The sequence below is a fragment of the Mirounga angustirostris genome, unplaced genomic scaffold, assembly GCF_029215605.1.
Source record: "Mirounga angustirostris isolate CCGP_5_RB_7025 unplaced genomic scaffold, mMirAng1.0.hap1 SCAF_3, whole genome shotgun sequence".
NCBI classification, from domain to species: domain Eukaryota; kingdom Metazoa; phylum Chordata; class Mammalia; order Carnivora; family Phocidae; genus Mirounga; species Mirounga angustirostris.
In genome coordinates, this window is record NW_026991711.1 from 75,034,811 (window position 1) to 75,061,309 (window position 26,499).

At 39.5% G+C, this 26,499-nt stretch overlaps 1 protein-coding gene across 1 annotated transcript in view; it reads right to left on the bottom strand.

Moving 5' to 3' along the window:
• ATP8A2 (ATPase phospholipid transporting 8A2) overlaps positions 1 to 26,499 on the bottom strand; it is a 603,997-nt gene that overhangs the window by 471,290 nt on the left and 106,208 nt on the right. Inside the window, exons 3-6 of the mRNA XM_045869211.2 lie at positions 4,034 to 4,133; positions 3,465 to 3,563; positions 2,380 to 2,425; positions 1,695 to 1,735 (exon numbers count right to left, since the gene is read on the bottom strand). Coding sequence (XP_045725167.1) covers positions 1,695 to 1,735; positions 2,380 to 2,425; positions 3,465 to 3,563; positions 4,034 to 4,133 — 286 coding nt within the window. The remainder of the gene's footprint in view (positions 1 to 1,694; positions 1,736 to 2,379; positions 2,426 to 3,464; positions 3,564 to 4,033; positions 4,134 to 26,499) is intronic.

A 26,499-nucleotide genomic window follows, 5' to 3' on the forward strand; every position in this document is an offset into this window, starting at 1 on the left:
ATAACACCATCTCTGGGACATCCTAAGAGCTCCATTTAAATAAACAAAAGCATTTTAATTGAAATAAAAATATTTGCGGCAAAGCATATAACAGAGGTGTTTGGTTTGGGATTTTTTTTTTTTTAACTTCAAATGTGTGTAGGAAATGGTAATGAACTTTAGGAGTCTGTGAGGCCATCAACTCCTGGACCCAGAATTCAGAGATCATCGCTCCATTTACTACTGTTTCAAGCACTGCAAACATCCCAAATCCAAATCATTCTTCTCTCCAGCCACTGTTCCTAGCTTTCGGGGGAGGGAGGGAGTGTCAGGAAGGACTTAGAGAAACAGAGGCCATTCCTAAGTGCAGTGGGAATCCTTGAACCCCCATAGCACTGGGAGCATTTCTAACCTCTATGAGGTCAAGAATTTCCAACCACTTGACAAAGAACTACAGACTTCCAAATAAGAGGGAGGTCAATTAGTATTGGCATTACAGGACTTCTAGATTGCTACCAAGGTTAAGGTGTTATCAAAAAACACTATAAAGAGACTTCACAGTTCTCTTATAATGAAGTAAACAAAACGCAAACTAAACTGAGGGCTAAGTTACTGTATTGCAGGCATTTTTCAGAGTTAAAGATCATAGAAGCATTTTTAAACACTGCTTACTAAATGGTTAGCAGGAGAAACTATTGTTAAGTGAACCTTCTAAAAAGTAGTTTTCTTTTGAAATGATGTTAATCATCTTCAAATCCTGAAGTCATGAAAGTCATCCCCCACAAAAACCATCTTGTGACCATTAAGAAGGTCCAGGTAAAACAGAGGTTCACTTAAAAAGCTAACTTTATCAGATACAAGATACCCAGATGGCACAGCATATTTCTTCTACATTTTCTATTCATCATTATAAACAACCAAAAAACCCTCACCATCCCCAAACCCTCCCAACCTCATGTTTCCAGGAACATGGAGGCAAACCCTCTCACTATTGTAAAGTTAAGAGCAGTGACTGCTGGTCCTGACAACCAAGTTCAGATCAAAACAGGCTGGCCTCCAACCCCCACTCCACCTCTGTTTACATTTCGCAGTAAAATCTTAAACCCAAAACTCTTCCCACCAAAAACATTAGAAGTGAGATTCTCCAAAGTTAGAAAATCTTAAAAACAAACAAACAAACAAACAAAAACTGGATTTAGGTTAGGAGAACAGAAGACCAGGGATCTCTTGGATTGGAGTTGGAAACTAGAGGATGCTTTGGTATTTCAGAAGTATCCATCAGGAGCAATGAATTTCACAACTGTGAACTGACACAGTGAGCACTTCCCAGAAGAAGCAGGAACCAAGTCAATAGGCAGCAGTTCTAAGGAAATCTCATGGGAAACTCCATGATATAAAACTTACATTAGAGATGACCGATGTCTTAACCCACACTTTATCTACTGCAATCAATACTAGCAATTAATTACAAGTCCCCAAACCAGTACTTTCTGGCATATCTTTAAAATTAGGGTTTTTAAATTTTTTTATTTAAATTCATTTAGCCAACATATAGTACATCATTAGTTTCTGATATAGTGTTCAATAATTTATCAGTTGCCTATAACACCCAGTGCTCATCACATCACTTGTCCTCCTTAATGCCCATCACCAGTTACCCCATCCCCCCTCCCATACCCCCCAGCAACCCTCAATTTGTTTCCTATAGTTTTTACCTCTTTCCACATGATGGTATGCCACATACCATTTCTTAACACTGAAAAAGAAAAAACAATGTACCAGTTAATACTGATGATAATCAAAATAAAATCAGCTTTTCAAAATCTAAAAGGTTCCTTTCAAAATTCCACTTATTAATTCCAACCTTATCTTTAGACATAAAGGCATACCACACCACTCCTCAAAATGGAGCCCCAATCCACATACCATATATATATTAATGCATACATATAAATATAAATACATACATAGAAGTTAAAACTAGCCATATTTACCCCAGAAGAAAAATATCACCCTGTTGTTATGAGATTAAACACACACACACACACACACACAAATACAGACCTAATGTTCTAGAAATCAATACAATAAAAATAGAGAGGAAGGGAGCAAGTATAAACCAAGGATGTGAATGCTTGGACTTTTTATAGACCTAACATATGTCTACCTCCTAAAAATTACCACCTTTTCTAAGCTTCTAAAATACACAAATTCTGTTCAAATCTTAATAGCCAGGACTCACATTTTATTGGATTGGTTTGTAATTTTGCTATTTCTTTTAAAATATTTTATAGATCATTTCCCTCCACTTATGTTAATACCATTAGCTACTTATTTTACATGCCTTAAATGGGGTCTGAAGTTTTCTAGCGGAAAAAGTGATTCAGCCTGGTGTCTTACCTATCGTTTTCTTTTTGTTCACTGCATTGTCTGCCTTATGCCGCTTCTGTTACCAGAAAGAAAAGAAAGTTCCTTAGATTCAAAAGTTCCAAATGCATCACTGCAACAGCAACAATAGATCAGGAGAGAAACAGGGCTCCAGGAAACGGACTGGCAGTGATGTGAATGTTGTGAAACTCAGCACAGAGGTCTATGACCCGGCAGCACTCCCTAAATTCAGCAGACAAATGTTGCAAACGTGGATGCAGTCTACTCTGATGTCAGCCACGATATTTTGGCTCCAACAAGGAACGAGCACTCTGAAGTACGAGATTTCTCATGCCTCGTTTCTTTAAGATCAGACTAAAAGAACTATTCAGTATGATAAACCCAACAACAATTGAATTCATTTTACTGGTAAAGAACTTAAGGAGCAAAGTACCTCTGATTTGTATTCCATTTGTTTGTTTACCTATTCCCAGAAAAATGTACATAATGTGTGTGAGTGTATGTGTGAGAGTGAGAAAAAAGAGACACAGAGTGGGGGAAAAAGGGAGGGAGGGGGAGAGAGAGAGAGAGAGAGAAAGAGAGAGAAAGAGAGAGAGAGAGAGGTGGAGGGAGGGAGGGGTAGAGAGGAAGAAAGACCCTGGAGGCAAGACCACAGACGGAGAAAAGGGGAGAAAGCATTAATATGGTTGTAGCCACTGAACCTGGAGACACACTGAGCGAGATAAGTCTGAGGAGAGAGAAGATTCATAAAATTACCTCAGGCACAGCCAGCCCAATGCTGCTATTCTAGGCAGCAATCCATCCTTTGGCTACCCAAATTAGGAAGCTCTAAAGCAGGATTTAAGGAACATCAGTGATAAAAATTAAAGAGAGTTCACAGAGCTAACATTAGAAAACACAGTTTGACCTACTTCTGTGTATAGGTATTTAAGACATTGTGTGTACACGTTCCTTCCCCAAAAATACCATCATGAGCCTTGAAAGGTTACTTAGGCTACTGACCAAATTCCTTTCTTCAACAAAGAAAAACAGAGCAACAAATAAATTACAAGTTATATTCAATACAAGGTTTTTATTATATGAAAGCAAAAACTTACAAAATCTTCTACAATCTCTTTGATGCCTGCAATTGTTAAAATAATGATCAATGGCACCAGGGTGGTATATCTTCCTGTTGGAGATACATCTGGAATTTGCTGGAAGACAAGAGACCAAAAGAGGGAAGTTGACAAATTAGAATTTTAAAATCAAAATCCTCTCTACAAAAAAGAAAATATGACACTCACCACTTACTCTTTTGAAGTTCTGTTCCATTTCTGTTATACCAAAGTGATTACCTTCTTTTAAAAACTAGCTATGTGTTTTACATATTTTAAAATTTTTATCTAACATTGCTATGTGTTTAGAACTGAAAGGGGGTTAAAAGTATGACTCTCGGGCCATTTTTCAATGCCTCTTTTAGTAACTACAATTATCCTTAGGCAATATCTAAAGAAGCCTGCCTTTATGCAGAGATCATGTCTGTGCATGAAAACGATGATCAGATGAGGGGACAAATTACATTCAAGTATTATGACACTTTTTCAGTTAAGTGACCTTTTAGCAAAATCTCATTTTGCATGTAATTAACATTATGAATTTTAAATCACTTTTTAAAAAGTGTTACCTGTAATAAGGCAATGAAGAGGAAGAAGGCATTAGCAGCTCTTCTAATCTGCTCATACAAGAATCGAGGTAGAAACGTCAACACGCTGTACTTGGCCGTACTAGAAGTAAAAAGAAAAATGCTCCTGTCAGCTACAGATGTAAATTCTACAAAGAAAACGAAAAGTTGCGAGAATTTTACAAGTGGTTTTAAAAATAAAATACTTCAGAATTTAGGACAAGAAAATTGCTGTGCTGGCCCTGCCCCACAAAGATTTTGTAAAAGGGCACACATGACAAGAGAATCTTCTCATGTGATCTTTGTTTTCAAACTTAGATATATTTACTATTCACACAGCATAAGCAGAGAGATTCACCCGCTTTCTAGGAGCTATAGTAAACACATCAAGAATATTTGTTGGGGCGCCTGGGTGGCTCAGTCAGTTGAGCGTCCAACTCTTGGTTTTGTCTCAGGTCATGATCTCATGGGTCGTGAGATCGAGCCCTGCGTGGAGCTCTGTGATCAGTGGGGAGTCTGCTTGAGATTCTCTCTCTCTCCCTCTCCCTCTGCCCCTCCCCCTGCTCCCACTCTCTCTTTCTCTCTCTAAAATAAATAGATAAATCTTTAACCAAAAAAAAGAGTTATTTGTTAAAGGAAGATATGTTTCAAGGGTCCCAAAACAGAAGAGGTACACATTCCAAATACAGCAAAAGACATGAACTCTGAAATAAAGAGTGAGATAGAAACACCAGTTGAGTGATCCACACAAGCGAGTAGAATTATCCCAGGATTTGTGATGCCTGACAATTCTTAATACAAAGCCACTGATTCAAGGTAGCAAGTCAACTCCATAAAGGATGCCCTGGGTCCCAGGCGTGTGCATAACACGTCAATGTGTCCCTCTGGATACCTATCACGGGTGTTTTTTTGTTCAACCACACCCAGATAAACTCCATTCCCATCATACCCTTTATTTGGCCACCTTTACTCATGCTTGTTTGGAATTTTTTTTTCCAGTTTTATTGAGGAATAATTGACATACATCACTGTATAACTTCAGGCATACAGCAGGATGTTCTGATTTACATATATTGTGAAATGGTTACCACAGCAGGTTCTGCTAGCATCCATCTTCTCATATGGGTACAAGAAGAAAGGAAAAAAAATTAACTTTCATATATATCATACAGAAGTGGCAGCTACTGCATCATGTCTTATATTACGTTCCTTGTGCGTATTTATCTTACAACTGGAGGTTGTACTTTTGCGCCACCTTCTCTCATTTCCTCCCTTCCCCACCCCCACTTCTGGGAATCACAAGTCTTATCTTTTTCTGTGAGTTTGGGTTTGTTTTGTTCTGTTTCTTTAGATTCCATGTGTGACATCACATGTCTTTCTTTTCTGATTTACTTGGCATGCCTTCAAGGTCTATCCATGTCGCAAATGATAGGATTTCCTCATTTTCTGTGGCTGAGTAATATTCCACTTTATGTATATTACCACAACCTCTTCATCCATCAGTGGACACTTAGTCTGGTCTTGGCTATTGTAAACAATGCTGCTATGAATGTGGTGGTGGAGGTATCTTTTTAAGTTAGTGTTTTCATTTCCTTTGGATATATTCCCAAAAGTTGAACTGCTGAATCATAGGGTAGTTCTATTTAATTTTTTGAGGAAACTCCATACTGGTTCTCATAGTGGCTGCACAGTCCCACCAACAGGGTTCCCTTTTCTCTCTATCAATGCCAGCATTTGTTATCTCTTATCTTTTTGATGATGACTATTTAGACTGGTGTGATGTGATAGGACCTTATGGTTTTAATTTGCATTTCTCTAATGACTAGTGATGCTGGGCATCTTTTCATGTGCCTGTTGGCTTTACATATATCTTCTTTGAAAAAATGTCTGTTCAGGTACTTTGCCCATTTTTCAATTGGGTTATTGTTTTTTGCCATTGAGCTGTATGAGTTCTTTATATATATTACATATTAGCCCCCTATCAGATATATGGTTTGCAAATATTTTTTCCCATTCCAAAGGTTCTATTTGCACTTTATTGATAATTTATTTTGCTGTGTGGGAGCTTTTTATTTTGTTGCTTGTGCTTTAGATGTCACATCCAAAAAATCATCACCAAAACCCATGTCAAGGAGCTTTGTTCCTATGTTTTCTTCTAGGAGTTTCATGGCTTCGAGTCTTATATTTTAGTCTTTAATCTATTTCAAATTAATTTTTGTAAGTGGTATAAAATAAGGGTCCAGTTTCATTCTTTTACACGTGAAAATCCAATTATCCCAGCACCATTTATTGAAGAGACTATCTTTTCTCCCTTGAGGATTCTTGGCTCCCTCTCCAAGTATCAGGGGACCATATACCATATTTCGGGGCTCTTGATTATGTTCTGTTGGCCTGTTTGTCTGTTTTTATGCCAATACCATACTGTTGTGAGGACTATGGCTTTATAGCATAGCTTGAAATCAGGAAGTGTAATACCTCCCACTTTGTTCTTCTTTCTCAGAATTTCTTTGGCTATTTGGGGTCTTTAGTGGTTCCACATAATTTTAGCAGTGTTTTTTCTACTTCCGTAAAAAAAAATTCCAGTATAATTTCAATTTAATTTGTGTTGAATCTATAGATGCTCACATTGTTGCTTCCACCTGGGACATCCTCTCTCATCCACATGGTCTCTCCATAACTAAACTGCCCTTCCCATCTTACTCTCCCATTCAAATTTGTATCTTCCATTAAGTTTGATCAAATCACAAAGACTCTTCTTCCTCCAAGCCCACAGGATGGTGTTTACACCTACATTATACAGTCTCTGCTTTGTTTTGTATTTTATTTATCTATCCCCAGAATAGATCACTTACATCAACTTTGTATGTTCCCACCACATAGCAGATAATCAATGAACAAGGAAATAATCCAAGGCATAAACTGAGAAGTTGAAGGGGCAAAATGAATCATTCCTCTTTTGGCTGCTCAAAGATTTATCCATAAAAGTACCTGCTTGACTTCTAACTTGCCTTCTAAAGACATGATTCTGAGCCAACTCTTAAATGAAATATATTGTAGCAAGATTATCTAACACGTTTTAAATACATAACAAATTAGAAGCACCAAAATAGAAAAGCAAAGGGTCTTCTTTTGCTTAAGGTATTAAATATACATATTAAAAAGTATATGAAAACCACTTTTAAGGCAGTTCAAACTTAAGGATTCTGACACTTGAAGGGATATCACTGAACTAGCTGGAAAATGTGCTTGCATGGAGCCCCTACTCACTTATGTAGCCCTTTGGGGTATAGGATGTCACTGTAAAATTTTGCCAGACAGAAGAAACTAGCTCAAATCAAGCTTATTAATGCATAGGGAAAATATATCAGACACATGCACATGATAAGCTCATGGTACAAAATTCTCTTAATTGCAGTTTAGAGGACAAATTCAAACAACACCATGCATTCCTTTATGGTGTACTGACCATTGAAATAAAGCAAACAACATTATCATAAAGGGAACATGAAAATTCACACACTCTAAGACTATAAAGCATCTTATAAGGTAGTCTGACTATCACATTTGAACCCCAGATTCCATCTGTATGAAACAGACACACATATACAGTTGGCACATGACCCTGTCTTTGTGTGAACGTTTCCCACTTGGGTAAAATACTAAGTATGCTTAAGGGGACCCACGTATCTCTGAAAAGCCATAAAGGTAGAGGATTGGAGCAGAAAAAGATCCCATTTCTGTGAGAAAATCAAAGATAAGATGGGGAAGGAAAGCAGACTTTTATTCTAGTCAAAATAGAAAAGTGAGTCTAAAATATTTTCAGACTGAAATAGAACGAGCATAATCAATAATTCAGAGAAATTGACATTCATCCAAGAGATGGATACTGTGTAGTAGTAAAATAATTATCTTGATATACAACCTGATGTGTCCTGTTACAGATTTAAACACATAAAACTACAATCAGCTAAAGGCAGCACCCATCAAAATCATTCTACCAGAAGAGTTTAGGGTAGAGTTTTTCAAACTTAGAGATGTATATAAATCACCTGGTGATCTTGTTAAAATGTATTAGGGTTCTCTAGAGAAACAGAACCAACAAGAGTGTATATAGAGAGAGATTCATTTTAAAGAACTGGTGTACACAATTGTGGAGGCTTGACAAGTCTAAAATCTGCAGGGTGGGCTGGCAGACTAGAGACCCTGCCACAAATCACAAAGCACTGCAGAAGTCTGATCTCCAGAATGCAGCACAAAGCAAGAACCCAGACATGACGCTTAAGTACAATTTTCTAGCTATGAGAATAACCCAATGGGCACCTGGGTGGCTCAGTAGGTTAAGCATCTGCCTTCCGCTCAGGTCATGATCCTAGGGTCCTGGGGTGGAGCCCTGTATTGGGCTCCTTACTCAGTAGGGAGCCTGCTTCTCCCTCTCCCTCTGCTGCTCTCCCAAATGCTTGTGCTCTCTCTCTCTGTGTCAAATACATAAATAAAATCTTAAAAAAAAAAAAAAAAACAAGTTTACAACTGTTCTCCAAAGGCAAACCTAAAATGCAGTAACTGCTCAAAGTACAACTTCCCCCTAAAACAAGCCTCCAGAAACTCAGAAATTAAACTAGCTTAACACTCATCTTTGAAATGCAAGCAGTAAATCCACCCAAGGTATCCATACAGCCAAAAGCAAGCATTGTTTTTATTCTCCTGCATTACATGGACAGTACATTCTCTTGTATGTGCCTAATGTACAGTAAGTGTTCAATATTAACTGAAAGAGAAGAGGGCCCTTTTAAATAACCCCACAGGAGGCTGATTGTGAGCTAAACCAGTGCTCCATGATCATGTTCTGGAAACCTTCCATTCCACCCAGGTCCTATAAGATGCCATTCACTTTTCTCCTCTCAAAATATACACTCAGCAAGGAGCTCCGTATTATTAGAGGTGGAAGACAAGAAAATACAGTGTCCTAAGAAAGTTGTTCATGTCTTCATAAACAGCTAAATTCATTTATCATTTAGTGTATTCAACTAATTCACAGAAAAGACCAAGAGTGAGTGGAACACTAACAATAGCCAAACTATGGAAAGAGCCAAGATGCCCATCGACAAATGAATGGATAAAGAAGATGTGGTATATATACACGATGGAATATTATGCAGCCATCAAAAGGAATGAGATCTTGCCATTTGCAATGACGTGGATGGAACTGGAGGGTATTATGCTGAGTGAAATAAGTCAATCAGAGAAAGACATGTATCATATGACCTCACTGATATGAGGAGTTCTTAATCTCAGGAAACAAACTGAGGGTGACTGGAGTAGTGGGGGGTGGGAGGGATGGGGTGGCTGGGTGATGGACACTGGGGAGGGTATGTGCTATGGTGAGTGCTGTGAATTGTGTAAGACTGTTGAATCACAGACCTGTACCTCTGAAACAAATAATACAATATATGTTAAAAAAAAAAAAAAAAAAGAAGAAGAAGAAGAAGAAGAAGAAGAAGACGATAGCAGGAGGGGAAGAATGAAGGGGGGGAAATTGGAGAGGGAGATGAACCATGAGAGACAATGGACTCTGAGAAACAAACTGAGGGTTCTAGAGGGGAGGGGGTGGGGAGATGGATTAGCCTGGTGATGAGTATTAAAGAGGGCACGTTCTGCATCGAGCACTGGGTGTTATACGCAAACAATGAATCATGGATCACTACATCAAAAACTAATGATGTGGGCACCTGGGTGGCTCAGTTGGTTAAGCGACTGCCTTCGGCTCAGGTCATGATCCTGGAGTCCCTGGATCGAGTCCCACATCGGGCTCCCTGCTTGGCAGGGAGTCTGCTTCTCCCTCTGACCCTCCCCCCTCTCATGTGCTCTCTCTCATTCTCTCTCTCTCAAATAAATAAATAAAATCTTTAAAAAAAAAAAACTAATGATGTAATGTATGGTGATTAACATAATAATAAAAAAAGAGTGAGTGGGACACTAAATGCAAAGGTCAGCGGACCCCCTGCCATCTCTGCTGACAATGGACATCAGGGCACAGCCGGGAGTCACCCAAGAGGGCGTGCCAATGGACAGCAAAGCCTACGGCCCTCCCCATGTAGCACAGACTCCTGGTGCTTTGCCAACCAACACCCCCCCTCCCCCCGCCAAATTATATTCTGGAAATCCTCTCCAATATAGAAACTCCTGCTGATAAACAGGGTTAGGACCACTTCACTAGAAATATTCACTTCATTTGCCTGAGCTACTGTGATTTAACCAGTTGCAAATAAAGGTTATTTATTTGAACTCATTTGAAAACATTGATATTTCTATTTTCAACACTTCTATTTCTTAGTCTACAGCTGGGGAAAAATACTGCCTTATCTCATAGCTTGTTCTCAGAATATAGTAACTGGACCTGGACTGGTGCTATTAGTAATATACTTCTTCATAGTACTTCATTATGGCTTACATAGACCTTTTTGCCTAATCTTTATAATACACATCCAATGAGAAAAGTGAGCTGAGCTCTAATCAATCAACTTGTAAATATACCTGTGAACATAACTGCATCAATTACAGATTCCCTTTAATTCCTACTAAACCGTGTGAGTGTCCTGTTCCTATCATATTTTCATATCTGTTCTATTATACATAATGCATTATTCAATAAATAGCTCTGAACACAAAGCATTTATTTCAATACTTCCATGGAAATGTGGACAGGAAAGAAGCAAAGAGAGAGACAATAACATTTTGAGCACAGAGCATGCTGCCAGGGGAACCTTCCACCATGGATGACTCTTAGACAAGCAGTTCTAAAATGCAAGACACATTGGGTGTTTATGGCTACTATCTTTATATGTGGCACCTCTGAAAAGCAGGTTTTGTACAAGAAAACCTGTGAACTTTAGGATATAAAATCAACTGGGGCGCCTGGGTGGCTCAGTCGCTTGAGCATCTGCCTTCGGCTCAGGTCATGATCCGGGGGTCCTGGGATCGAGCCCCGCATCGGGCTCCCTACTCTGTGGGAAGCCTGCTTCTCCCTCTCCCTCTGCCTGCCATTCCCCCTGCTTGTGCACGCTCTCTGTCTCTCTGTCAAATAAATAAAATCTTAAAAAAAAAAAAAAGGATATAAAATCACTGAAAAGGAGTATTGAGACTCCCATTCAAAGCAAAGCAAAAAGGACCATTTCCAATGAGATTCTATCTTCAATAAAAAGGAACAATCAATATTATGAGAATGCCTGACCTACAAGTACCGGAGTCACAAATGTAGCCCAATCCTGCCGCTGCCCCGGAAGAAGCAAAACAAGTCAAAGTCTATTGCATTTAATTACACCTTTGGTCTTTCATTCAGAATTCAATATATTCTTTCCGAACACAGGGAAATAAACCCAATCAAAAGGTTTAAGGCTGTCCTGGGGGCTGACAGACTGACAAGTCAAACAAGGTGTGACAGGACTCTGAAACAGAGTCATCAAAGTAGAAGCGCCTAAATCCTGCTTATGCTCCAGAGTGGCTGCTCTGAGTCAAGGAGGCAGGGGTACCACTGGTTGCAAGGGAAGATCGAAACTCGTCAAAAAACCTCATGTCCCAAGCAGGCAGAGCCAAGAACTCCATTAATGAGCCAGATCTACATGGGATGCTAGCCGAAGCAGACAAACTGGGAAACTAGCAGGAGGTGTGGAGTTTACCAGTGTGGAATGCACAAAATTTTCATTTAGATCTGGATATAAACCGAAACTCTGTGAGTCCTGTGTGCTACAAAGAGTCCAAGGAGTTTATGGATATCAAAGCCCCAGGTCAGCAGTATCATTTTTAATAATCGCACATAATTGCCAAACTTAGTCAAATGTTTAATTTTAATTCAAGTTTTTCTGCTAGGTTTCCTGCCTGGTTTTCAGTATGCATGAGGAACAAAGTATACGGCTCAACTTTTCATAAAGTGAACACACCTGTGTAGTTGTCCACTTGAAATTTCACATAGAGACATGAGGAACATAGGATTTTATCTGTGGGGCTCTGATAGCAATAAAGGCCCAATCTAAAAAGTACCTGGCGGGGCACCTGGGTGGCTCAGATGGTTAAGCGTCTGCCTTCGGCTCAGGTCATGATCCCAGGGTCCTGGGATCGAGTCCCGCATCGGGCTCCCTGCTCAGTGCAGAGCCTGCTTCTCTCCCTCTGCCTCTGCCTCTCTCTCTCTCTCTGACTTTCATGAATAAATAAATTTAAAAAAAAAATTTTTTTAAGTACCTGGCTTCTGACTCACAACTGTAAAACGGACACACACATTTATCATCTTTGTCCACTCAGGGACCATAAATTAGTAGAAAGGAATATAAAAACATACAGCCATGGTTTTAAAAATGAGGAACAGAATCATCAGCCAAGGAGATTTTTTTCCCCCTAAAATAGACTCCTTTCTGCATTTGTGCATGAGAGTTGTGCAGGTGTCTCTAAGGCACCTTCTGAATAGGAGCTACAGTGAGAGAAAATCTCCAGAGGGGACCATCACCTGGGGAAAGGCCCTGCACTGAGGGAGAAGAACAGGTTCTACTCTCAGAACTGTTTTCTGAGAAGCTAAGTCAATCCATTTTTAAGAGAGTAATTCAGCTCTAGAAAGAGGGTCACTGCATTTGTCAGGACTGTCCAGAGAAACAGAATCAACAGAATGTGGTTGTAGGAGAGAGTGAGATTATAAATTGTTCACACAATTATAGATTCTGACAAGTCCCAAGATCCGCAGTCAGTGAGCAGGAGACCCAGTGGTGTAGTTCTAGTCCAAAGGCAGGAGAAAGGACACTGTCCCAGCTCAAAGGCTGTCAGGCAGGAGGGGTTCCCTCTTACTCAGCCTTTTTGTTCTTTATAGGCCTTCGACTGACTGGAAGAAGCCCACCCACACTGGACAGGGCAATCTGCTTTACTTTAGGATTCAAATGTTAATATAACCCAAAAGCATCCTCACAGGAACACCCATTGACCAAATATCTGGGCACTCCATGGCATATACATAAAATGAATGATCGCCATCACTTATCAGGCAGGGCAGAAGCAGGCACACCCCAGTGTGTCAGAGGGAGCTAAGGACAGGAAGAGAGAGTTGTTGACCTACAAAACAGAGGTGGCTCAGGAGGAGGAGACACCAATGATGGAGAAAGGATGGAGGCAGGAGGGAAAGCAAGGAGACCAAAGCCAGGAGATCACGGTTAAGAGTTTGGAGTAATTTCAGGAGATAAACTATAAAGGACTAAAAGCAGAGGCTTAAGAAAAGCAGCACTATTCTTCTCTCACAAGCCCCCTTCTTTTGGCTACACAGAAACTTCACACAGCCAGACTTCTACTCCCTGAGCAAATGCTGAAACCCTCAAGGAAAACAGAAAAAAATCTTCCACATACTCACATTCAAATTCCTTCATCTAAAGTCAAGCTTGCTATCTGACCCATGCTCACAGAGTTCCCCTCAGTCTTCTGTGCTCTTTGGAAAATTACCAGATATGTGCAGAAAGTTCCCATTATGAAAAAGAGATTCAAAAATGAAAATGGAAAAAAAAATGACTAGAGGAAACACAATGCTGCAAACTTTAAAAAGAATAAAATGCTCACATCCTCAGAGTTATCAGAGGATAATACATTCATACAAAACCAGGATAAGATGCTATTTTAAAAATATAACAATAGAAGAGCTATTAGGAATTAGAAGTACGACAGTCTAAGATAATCCAATCATAGAAGTGAAAAATAAAAGTAAACCTCCCAAAAAGTAGAACAACAACAACAACAAAAGATGAAAAGTAGAGACCTAACAATACTGTTATAAGAGTCAATATCCCACCACTAAGAGCTCTACAAAAGTCAGAGAAAGAAAACATTTTTTAAAAATATATGAGAAAATTCCTTATAATTCTAACATAGGTTTCTGGTTGAAAGGCTTCACCAAGTACCCAAAACAAGAGACTAATACCAAAATTTAAAATTATAGAATATCAAATATTTTTTTTAAAAATGCAAGATTGTAAAAAGAACTTATTTATAAAGGGGAAAAATATCAATGTTGAACTTAACTTTAGATTTCTATACCTAGCCAAACTATCAGATCCTCAAATTTACTTTTCATGTAAGCTTTCTTATGAAACTGCTTACTGAAAGATGGGCTTCAACAATACTAGAGATTAATCAATAAATAAAACACACACACTCACACAGTATCCAAAAAACAGGGAATTCAACTTGACAAAAGAGCAAAACAATTCTAGCATGATCACTTTAGAACACCTCCACACAACAGCCACATTACCTGGGAAGAATGACGCTAGGGGAAAAACATAGAACTGAGACACTATTTTGAGATATTTCTTTTAAAATATAGAGAGAGTTTAATAATAGATAGTGATCTGATGGGAGAAATAAGGATATGTGAAAAAATGTTCTAGTAGAAAAATGAAGCAGAAAAAGCAAGTTACACTAGGAAAGAAACAAACATGATATACCATGTCAGTACTTGAAGTTAAATCTTCATCTACAAGAGAATTCAGAAAGATCATTTCTAAACCTCATTTAGAAATATGATGGAAACTACAAAAGAATTAAAAACAGAATGACTTCAATGTCAAACGCCTTTGGTAGAACAGAACCAGAATGGGAGAGATGGGGAGGGAGGCTACAGATTTTAATGGCAAACATCCACACTATTTCAACTTTTAACAACTCACATGTATTACTTTAATAATAACTTAATATTTTAAATTAAAATTAGTAGGATCCAGATGTAACTGCCAAGGGACCATCAGTTCTTTTATTTTTAGCTAATTTCAGGAATGGCATACATAAGGACCTATTTATTAGAACATAAAATTAGGCTAAAGACCTAATTTATTCTTACACTGCTTCCCACCACAAATGTTGTAGTAACCACTCATACCTGATATTAATCCCTACAGTCACTGCCTCCTGCCAGCAACAACCAGGCCCTACATTAAAGAAGGAAATTCTAAACAACCCAACTTGAATCTAACAAGAAACAAACATCAGTACGACACTCAGAGTATAACATTTTTACACAGTCATTCCTTTGGGAAGAGCACTCTGGCTTTCAGCACAAGAGTCTTTACCCTGTAACTCAGCCCACAGGAAAACTGAGAGTAAAGTTCCTCCCCCTTAAATAGAAATCACTTTACGGTGAAGAGTATTACATTTTTAAGTTCTCTTGCTTCCCTTAATCCCCTGCCAAATTCCTAAAACATCTTTCTTTCCTCCCTTCATTAAACCACATCCTTCTCCACTTTTGAGCCAACAGCCCAAGGTCATCTTCCCTAGCAAGCCTTTCCCTAATCATGTCTACCCAATGCACGGTCTGTAATACACGCATTTCAACACTCAGTCTCTCTCATGCATGAGAGAGAGAGAAAGCAGGACCAGGAGCAGGAAGAGAAAAAGCCATTTCTTCTCCTCTTACACACACACACACAGAGCTCTGGAGGGCCACATCAAATATTTATTCTCTTAACCACCTCTATAGGCCTTGTAGGCAGAGCTCACTGCACACCTAGACTGACAACATGGCGCCCCCTGCTGGCCAGGCCTCATAGTAATGTTTTCTGCAATGAAAACTTCCCTGGAAGGACACCTTGGGGCCAGAGGAAGGTAAGTTCCTCAGTAATTTTCTAAGGCAAATTGTCAGAGAAGCAATGTTTAAGGAAGAATTTTAAAGCTGTATTTCATTTTAACAATTGGTCCTTGTGGGCATTTAATATAAAAACACAATGCACATAGGGGCGCCTGGGTGGCTCAGTGGGTTGAGTGGATGGCTCTTGGTTTCTGCTCAGACCATGATCTCATGGGTCATGGGACTGAGCCCCAGAGCCAGCTTGGCGCTCAGCGGGGAGTCTGCTTGAAGATTCTCTCCCTCTGCCCCCTCCCCCCTTTCTCTCTCAAATAAATAAATCTTAAAAAAAAAAAAAAACCCACAATGTACTGTAGTTCATTCCTAAGTAATCCTAAAATGTTTTCTTGTCTTTTCATTTAGTTTACTCATTATATACCCACAGTTAGATCCAGGCTTTATGGGGCCTGGATGTAATTTGTATACAACATGCATACAGTTTGGGGATCTCACTTTAAGAAAAATACAAAATGACAAAAACAAAATAGAATACTTATTTAGAATGAGGGGAAAAATCACAACATAATTCATAAAACCTGAAATACACTATATTGCCATTTCCAGAAAACATAGGATTTTTTATTATCTATCTGATATTCTACAATACTTTCTCCCTTGTATTTCTTTTCTTTCATTTGCTTAGATCACTTCTTACAGGACAATTAATAGTTTTTATATTCATTCTTTCCTCTATGGTTGAGAAGTTATTTTTCACTGATCTTTTAATACTGTTTTTTTCCACTTCATTATTCATGAACAGCAGTAATGTCACAAAAATGTTTATCATTGTTGTCAAATTCAGAGAAACTTCTATCAAATTTCTTTTATGAATCAAACAAAATCTGAAAGATTTTTCTACAGACTAGCTTCTGGCCCCATACATTTCAAACATTGTTCCTGCAATATGACCCACACACTTTTGTGTAATTCTGATCCTTCTAACTCTACACTACCCTCCCACAACCCCAGGTGAGGTGGTGGCAGTAAGAGCATTTCTGATACTTACTCCTATGCTGGGATATTTAATAATTCATTTACAAAAGTGACTGCACACCGCATAAATCTATCTCTAAACTCACACAAAATGTTATTTCCTACTTTTCTTTCCCCAGGTCCCTACAATGCCACTCCAATGTCATCTAACAAAAGAGGAAATGTCATAAAGGGTGAAGTCCAACTGAAAAGAGACAGTGGCCTTACCTGATCAGGGTTCAAATCTATTGCTTATACAAAAACCACTGACCATGTAAACATATGGTAGGCTCCCTCCTGGGGCCTTGGGAATGAGCAGATGTCCTGAAGCTTAAGCTCCATTAGCTTCAAGTAAATCTGCCTCTCTGGATATATACATAATCCAATACAAAATGTAAGCAATCTATGCATGGTTATTTAAATAACAACCTATGTACCCTTCCATAATTTTCTCCAAGTTTATAAAATCCTACACATACATGGATACATGTCCACACATATACAGTTGCCCATGTTTCACAAAAATCGGACAATATGCCATTTTCTGAATTGTGCTTTTCTCAACACTGCAAAATCCCTGCAAGTCAAGGGTACAGCTCTAATTCATTTTTTTAAAGATTTATTTATTTGAGAGAGAGAGAGCTCATGAGCAGGGGGAGGGGCAGAGGGAGAGAGAGAGAGAATCCTAAGCTGACTCTGCATGGAGTCAGACACAGGGCTTGATCCCACAACCCTGAAACCACAACTGGAGCCAAAACCAAGAGTCGGATACTTAACTGACTGAGCCACCCAGGCGCCCCTGCTCTGATTCATTTTTAATGAATACAATATTCTTCAAATTATTTATTCATTCTATGATGAGCATTTACTTTATCTCCCAACTTTCATACCCTAAAATATATCATGGTAAATAGCCATGTTCACACACCCATGATTGCTGATGAGTTTATTGCTATGAGAAAGATTACCTTAAGCGAGATTAAGAATCTAAGGATCACATAGCTTTTAAAATTATTAACCAAAGCCCACACTTCAGATTTCCTAAGTTGCTACCTAATGTGCTTTTTCTGTTCCAAGAGGATCACAAATTTTTAATTTTAATAGATGACAAATTATTTCCCAAAAGCATTTTAAAATTCACATTTCTTCCAGCAATATACAGGAATATTCTTTATCTTCATATCCCTGCCAATAACAGGTATCAATAGTCAATTTTACAGCATTCAGACTTCTGTCAAATAACATAGCATTGTTAGATTTATGTGCACTTCCTCGATTATAACAAAGTTGAACATATTTTCATACATTTGTGGGCCACATGGCTTTGCTCCATTATCACTTCCTTAAATACTTGGCCCGTTTTCCTATTAGTTTGGTGATCTTTTCAGTGTCCACTTGTAATAATTCTTGGTATAAACTAACTCTCATTTACATAAAATAGATTTCTAGACCACTCATTTATATAGTGAGTTTTTTAAATGGTATTTCTGACGTACAAAGAGGTACCGGACAATGCAAATGTTCTCAAAAAATTTACAGCACCTTGGTTTAGTATTAAGAAATTCTTCCAGAAAAAAAAAGGAAGAGGGGCGCCTGGGTGGCTCAGTCGTTAACCGTCTGCCTTCAGCTCAGGTCATGGTCCCAGGGTCCTGGGATCGAGCCCCGCATCGGGCTCCCTGCTCTGCGGGAAGCCTGCTTCTCCCTCTCCCACTCTCCCCGCTTGTGTTCCCTCTCTCGCTATATCTCTCTCTGTCAAATAAATAAATAAAATCTTTAAAAAAAAAAATCCTTCCTCATCCTTCCATTACATACATGTAGTCTCCACGATTCTCTTTATAGGTATTTTTAATGTCAGTCTTCCATTTTTGCAATCAGAATTTATTTTTACATATGATGCAGGAAGGAGCCCAATTTTGTCTTTATCCTGACAGACAGGCATATTATTTAAGAAATGATACCAGCATGGGGGCACCTGGGTGGCTCAGATAGTTAAGCATCTGCCTTCGGCTCGGGTCATGATCCCAGGGTCCTGGAACCAAGCCCCATGTCCAGCTCCTGGCTCAGCGGGGAGCCTGCTTCTCCCTCTGCCTCTCCCCCTACTCATGCTCTCTCTCTCTCTCTGTATCTCTGTGTCTCAAATGAATAAATAAAATCTTTTTAAAAAATGATACCAGCACAATTATTTATTCCACCTAATGGAAATACCACTTTGTAATACACTGGCATGTATTTAGTTCCACACATATCTTTATCAGTTCCCATACCCTTTTGATTTACAGTAGTTTTGTATAGGTTCTGACTTTTGCGAAGGTAATTCCTCCCCTGATACTCTTCTTTTCCAAACTTGTCTTGTTCTCCATAGGAAACTAACACCACAAACAGAAATGCATTAGGAAAGATGCAAAAGGAAAAGCATTAGTTTTCCTATCTGTTTTTAAAAATGGTTATTGCAGATTTGAACATGATCACCTGATGAAATAATAAAGTGGCTCCATCTTAAGTGCCTCTAATGATTTTTTTTCAAGTCATACACATATGTGCTTTATGCTAGAGTACAAATTCCCAGATGGGGACTTGGTTTCCTGATCTGTTTAAATCATCATTTTAGGGAAATGTACCTGCATTTTTCTAGAATTTTTTGCACCATTAACAATTCCAATTAGTAGTAATATTTTGATAAATAGAACACATTTTGGGGGATGGACATTATTATGACTGAGTGGCAAGAGTCAAATTGATAGTGGTAATAAAACAAAAAGTCAATCTAAAACAGATCCACAATATTTATACAATATTACGGCCAATTTCTCAATCTTGCAAATTTTCAAGTGTAAAGCACATTATATGCCATTACTAAGAGAACCCTTTCTATTGAAAGCTAAGGAGAATGGAAGGATAACTGCCAAAAAAGAGTTTTTGAAAGGCAAACATGAATGCATGTGAATTCTCAGAAAAGGAGCAGATACTTTGGTTAGAATAAAAAATATTCTTAATTAGAAATTGAATTCTGCTCCTTATAGCAAAAATTCATCTAAAGCCACCTAAGCCACCTGAGGGAGAGGGGGTGTTTTCCTCTTAGAACAGAAATTCCAGAGGTAGGCAATCCAGTGCTGATGCAGCAGCTCCAAAAATGTCAACACCCTGGGTGTCCTCTCATATCGTGCCAACTATCATCACAAAATAGCTGCTCCCTCTTCCGGTTCATAGCTGTGCTCCACACAGGAGAAAAGCTCTGCACCTCTGTCGAGAAGTGGAACATCCCCAGATCTCCTCAGTCCATGGCTCATTGGCCAGAGCTGCATCTCACGACCATTCCTACTTCCAAGTATTCATACACACCTGGAATAAAATTGGTGGGTGGTATCATCTGAATGCCATTTTCTGAGGTAAGCAAATGTCTGAGACATTTTGTGGCCTCTTGGTTTTATAAACAGTAGGTTGGCCACATGGCACATACCCCCAGTCCATGCTCAATAAAGTAGTCAGCAGGGGCTGAGGTTTGGAATTGAACTGAGACTATTCAATTTATTGATTAGATTAGGAAAGAGTAGACATATTAGAGGTTTGTGTTTTGGGCATGACAAAAATCATATGCCCATTAAGTTATCCATACAATGAACTCAGGGGGAAAAAGAGATGTCAGATACCCTCAAATAAGCACTGAACTAGAAAATAACCAACTTTCAGTGATGAAAGCAGGAAAGGCTCTAGACATCAATATTAGGTATTATCTACAATAAACACAAAATTAGAGTTTAAAAAAAGCTAAAAGCCATTGTCCTTTATATTGAAAAGTCATCAAGCATTTGTTAGATCTAGTTTCCTCTGAATAATAAAGGAGAAAAAGGCCCAGTCAGGGAATATGGAAAGCTGGTTTCTAATACCAGCTCCAGCTAGTAGAAATCACTTGACCTTTCTGTACTTGTAAGACTACTTTTTCTCCTTTCTATGTCACAGGTCTTAGAAAGGTATGGCCAGTCTATAATTCTAAGGCAAGAAAGAACACCTGTGGAGGAGAAGAGAAAGAAAAATAAGAGTATGTCTGATATTAATAATACCTTAATATTATATGATATTATGTGGTATATATTATATAGAATAATAATATTAAGATCTGATGGAAGCTGACTGGCACCGGCTCTGAAAAGGATATAAATGGACAGTCTCTCATCATGAACAAGGTTCACGACCTAAGGAGCTAAGAGCCAGAAAAGCATATATGGCAGACAAAGTATCTCTAGATTAGATATACTGAAAGCAAAAAATATAAAGAGCTGAGAATGAACTAAAAAGGTAAAGTATTCATAGTAGGGTGTATTTTAAGAAGTCTGAGGTACAATCACACGTGTGAGAGTGTCTTTGACAGACATTACCAGCTCTACGATGCAACATGGTTTTACTACGCAGACTTTATAACTCACTCCAGACATTAAGGTTACGTGCTGGAAACCAAGCCGGCAAACAACGGTCTTATGAGGAAAAATAAATCAAGTCAGTGTATGTGGCTTTGACAAAAGAAACTGAAATAAAGAGGAAAAGGTATATGTCAATAGGTCTCTTAAAACAGAGAGAGAGAGAGATACAGACAGCCATTTCCAGTGATGAGAAAATAACTGTGACCCCAAAAAAAGGAGAAAAATTCTGGCTAATAAACCTAAAGAAAATAAGTCTTATCATCTGCAAGCTTGAGACCAGGGGCTGAAGCAGACAGTCTCAGACACATTCAATCCAATCATCCTAAAACTGACACACGCTGTTCTTGGTGAGATGACTACCGCCAGGATATTACCCCACATAGGGGAAGACAAAGAAGCTTCCTTAATAACTAACCAGCAGTCCTCATTCACAGTGTCATTCTGAGAACACACGCCAAAGTTAATAGCTTTGGATGGTTTCACAGCTGCCAACCCAAGCAAAGATTTTACAAGTAATGACAATAACTGAATTTCTGAGCATGCACTTACTAACAAGTGGCCTTTCCCATAACATTACAAAGTGAGTCTGAATATCACATATTTTAAAAAGGAAAGAAAAATAAAATTTGTTCTTAATGAATAATACCCCATAACTACAACTTAAAAAAAATATATATGGAATAGATGTCAGATGAAGAAGAATTTTTTTAAGGTTTTATTTATTTATTTATTTGACAGAGAGAGAGTGAGTACAAGCAAGGGGAGCGGCAAGCAGAGGGAGAGGGAGAAGCAGGCTCCCTGCTGAACAAGGAGCCCAAGGCAGGGCTCCATCCCAGGACCCTGGGATCATGACCTGAGCCAAAGGCAGACGCTTAACTGACTGAACCACCCAGGCGCCCCTGAAGAAGAATTCTAAAAGAATAGAGTACCAGTTCAGTTGTGCCCTTTCAAAATCCTATGCCAATCTTTGAAAAAATCTACCAAAATTGAATCGTCATACCTTTCATACACACAATACTGAATAGTGACAATATTCAGTCCGAAACCTGACTAGGAGGAAGGTGGTTAGACACACAAAAAATACCATTGAACAACATTCCATTGGCATGAAGCAGAGGAAAGTGACCACAAATACCCGTCAGATGCTTTTAACATGCTTTCCAGTATATAGGATAACTGTGTGCACTATGGAGTCATCTTCTCTTACAGCGTGACAAATTTATGATCTCAATATCTTATCTGAGAAGACTTTTTTCAAAGATCTACACACCTTATTTGGTCTTCTGTGCCCCGTATGCATATACCTGCTCATCTTCATGTAATATTTGCTGAATGCTAGCAACAGACTCATAGCTACATGGCACCCTAAACTAGTAAGTATTCAGTCTCCATCCTTGTGGCTTGATTTTTTAAACTGAGGTCTTTAATTTTCTTCAAAATTTACTGTATAACTACCCATTTCAGCCATTATAGGGTGGGTGGCAAACATTCAAATGCAGAAAGATCCACAAGAGAAGGTATCCAGAGTGTTTAATTATTTTTCTGACATCCTACTACTTCCAGGAGGAAGTTATTTCTTTCTACTGAGCAAATGAGGCCTTGTCCTGGCCCTGTGTGGAAACAGATGCTTAGTTCTTATGGAGTTGGGTCCAATTATTTAAGGATAGAAACAATACCAAGTATTTTATCTAAAAAGCCAACATCCACTTCAGCACAACTCTTAAAAACAGAAAGCGCTTTATGAATACTATTTCATAGCTCATTTTTTATCACCATGGTGACTTCCTTCTCCAACTTTACAGCTGGTAAGATTATTTCTCTTTTTATTCAGCTCCCTAGCAGGCTACCCCACTTGAATATATCACCAATTTGACCTCAACCAGTACCCAGTCCGGGAGACACTACACAGAGCAGCCAGGCGAGGTCTGGTTGAACTGTCACGCAGTCATCACACCAGTTTGGGAAATTATCTTAGTCACACAATCTCTGTTTCAACTGTACAAGGCAAGGTGGGGGTGGAGCTAGGCGGCACCTTACATCTCTCTAGCCCTGATATCAGAGAGCGGCTTCCACCCGGACAGAACACAGACCCACATGTGTTGTCCTCAACATCACAGCCCTGCCTGGATGCCTGTGTGACAGTACACCCACCTGCCAAAGCAGCCCAGCCCTCACCTCCAAATGCTCAGTCAAGTGTGCCCTGAGGGGTCTCTTCTCCAAACTAGTAAACTAAAACCTCACCATGCAGGTTCCTCAACTGTGCCTCCTTACATGGAATGGCCAAACAGCATCCATGAAACACTGTGTCTAAACTATCATCCTGAACATGACGCTGGTCTAAAGACAGTGGCCGACAGGCAATCACACAGGCAATGACAAGTACCATGGCCATGAAAACCATCCAACACAACACAGTCACACAGAGAGAGACACCTGAGCCCAGAGGACCCACAGGAGGGGGTTAGTCAGTGTTTCAGTTTTCATAACCTCTTGAGTCTGGACTGCCCTCTTCTGAATATTATAAGAGTTACTATTGGCAGCTTAAGGTTAATTTGTCCTTTATCACCACCTCCCCCCAAATGGCAGAGGTAGGATTCAAACACAGATTCACCCAGCCCCAGACTCTGAATTACTCTTGTTGGGTTCTAACCACCTTGGGGAATTGGATGATGGCAACAGAACCCCCTCAGTAGAAAATGAGCATATGCCCATTTGCAACATTTTAGACTTCAGTCTTTGACAGTAAGTTCATTTTGCCAATAACATTATGATGATATTACAATGAAACTCAAAGCCTAAGTTCTTTTCTGGATATATTAGTATAGCCAAATGTCTCCCATCATTTTCTTTTTCCCCTCTCAAGCCACGATAGCCTACTGGTAAGCCCTCATCATTTCACACCTGCTAACCAATGCCCCAGAATTTATCCCATACAAGGACACCTGACTGCTTTCTGACATACCACATGTCATATTCAAAAACACCCCAGGATCCAAATAACCACCAGTATTTGAAAACTGTTAAAGGGCTTTGCTTTTGAGCAGTAGCTTCGGGAAGCCACATCAGGGGCATGGGGTCTGGACTCACACTGCTGACAAACTCATAATGCTACCCAGCCTAGAACTAAAAAGGTCTTTCTACCACTGATCTCTCTCCAGGGCAAGCCCCTGCTTCAGACATGCTTTTCATCCCTTTCCCCTGAACTCACCATGCTCATTTCTCTTCTCTTCTCCTTTAATCATGCTTCCCTCTGAAACCCTTGGCTGTTTGTTCTACCCATCCTTCAGGACCTCTCCTCAGAGCCCAGGGGAAAAATGACCCCTTCCCTCAAGTCTGAGGAAGTTCAGCTCATCCCTTCAGCCCTGGACCTTACATTCTGTTCTATTACAAGTTATTCACGTCTGTGGGCCCTGTTTCAGTTTGGTTAGAGATAACTAAAGGCTTCCTGTTGTGTATCAGCTATATTTTCTTATTCTGTATCCCTGATGCTCTGGCATGTGGGGTATCACTGGCCATGGAGGACTTCCCCTCTCAGAGTTAACTAATTCCCAGAGACAGCAAGCTGCTTTCCCAGGACTATGTCCTGCATATACAAACCAACCAACCATATACACACCCGCCAACTACTTGCTTTACTGAACTGCCACACATCAAGATTGGCCTGGTATCCTCCCAGAGTCAGCTACCAGGCAACCAGGGGCAGTCCCCATGTCCCAGCGCCTACTGAAATCACCCCAACTATCCCATCCTATATCTGCTTACCGTGCCTTGTCTTGCCTTACCACAGTAAAAGCTGTTGCCCACACTTTCCCCTCACCCCCTCTGCCACATGAATGACACCGATGTCTCCCTGTGTGGCCCTGCATGCACACCCCGTCTCCTGCTTCTTGGGAACTGTGAGTACAAACTTCTTCCTTCTGACACCATTTCTGTGTTTGCCTGTCTCACTATACCTAATTAAAACACATAAATTGTATCGCTTTTAGGACTCCCCCTTCCTACCCAAACAACTAAAAGTGTCAGAGTGGGAGTCAGATATGTCAAAGGAATACAAACACGGATCCGAGGCAGAAAGACTTGAAGGTTTAAGTTTCCAGATGTGAAAAATACCTAAAGCATACAAATCAAAGATGGCATATGGAATGTATCTATGCCTCAAAAGAAACAAAATACAAAGATTTCAAGCCAATATTTTATAGCGGGCCTCAAGTATCATGTGTTACTCTCATGTCTATTTCCACTTTAATTCCACTTTAGTTTGCTTCTCTAGAGCTGCATGAACCCACCACAGAAACAATCTCACAGTGTAACACCAAGGACTTTTTTGAGTTTGACTAAGCCATTTAAATCTCTTTGGCATGTTTAAATGTGTTTTTTAAATGAGATAGAGCTTCTATGCATATCCTCTCATGTTACACCTGAGTATTCCAATTACACCTTCAGAAAAGCTCTATCAAAATATAATTGAGCTCACTTGGCTTCTCTATGGGAACAAGGGGCTTAGACACTCTAGTAAATTTGTAATGACTCATGTGGCATCTCAATCACTCTACTGTGCCTTCTTTTCAAGTTCAAGGAAAAGGGAATCTTATTTTTACCATACTGCAAAGTAATATAGCACTAAGCAGTACATTTTTGGAGGGCACCTTGATATCTTTAAAAGGAAGGGTTTGTAAGGAAATAATTCACTCTTCCCCACTAGGATGCATACACCTTGGTGAACTGAGGGACTGTCACGCTAGGGAGTCCCAGCTATCCTGCCCTAGGACTGTGGGGGTGAGAACATATTGCTGTGAACAGCTGGGGCAACGCTGAAGGTGACGGTGGCTCCACAGCTCCCTGCCCTTCGCCTACTCTCACCAGGTGCAGCTGCTCCACTTTCTGTTCCTATCCTCTACTCAGTATCCTCCCCACCGCTCTTCTCTAGGTGGTTGGTCCTTTCTGTTCCCCATTTATCCTCTCCCATGTGGTGCTATTATTTTATTGTCAAAAGTAAGGGATCTTGGTCTGATTTTCCTTAGGCAAAGTTTCCATGTTCTCATGTTCTAATTTGAACAAAATATCAGAATTACCTGCATGTGAATTAGCTCTGGATATAGGACTCAGTATTATTCCAGTAATGGATATGGCATGTGGCTAAAGCATGAGCTCTGGTGCCAGACAGCTGGGTTCGCTATGAAGGAAAGCAGAATACATGACCTCAAAATATGCCATTTGGGCATATAGATTATTTTGAGCTGAGGGCAATCAAGAAAAATCTTTCTCTCTCCCTTAACTACCTAAAAGAATTTAGATAGGGGGCCAAGCTCAGAGAGAGAACTATTACTAGAGATAACTTTTATCTGAATGACCTATTTGTATGGCAAGGCAAACATCGAATTACCAAAGATCTGCTCTTATTGTCCTATGGATTACCCTCCTCTCCTTTGAAGCCCCAAGCCCCT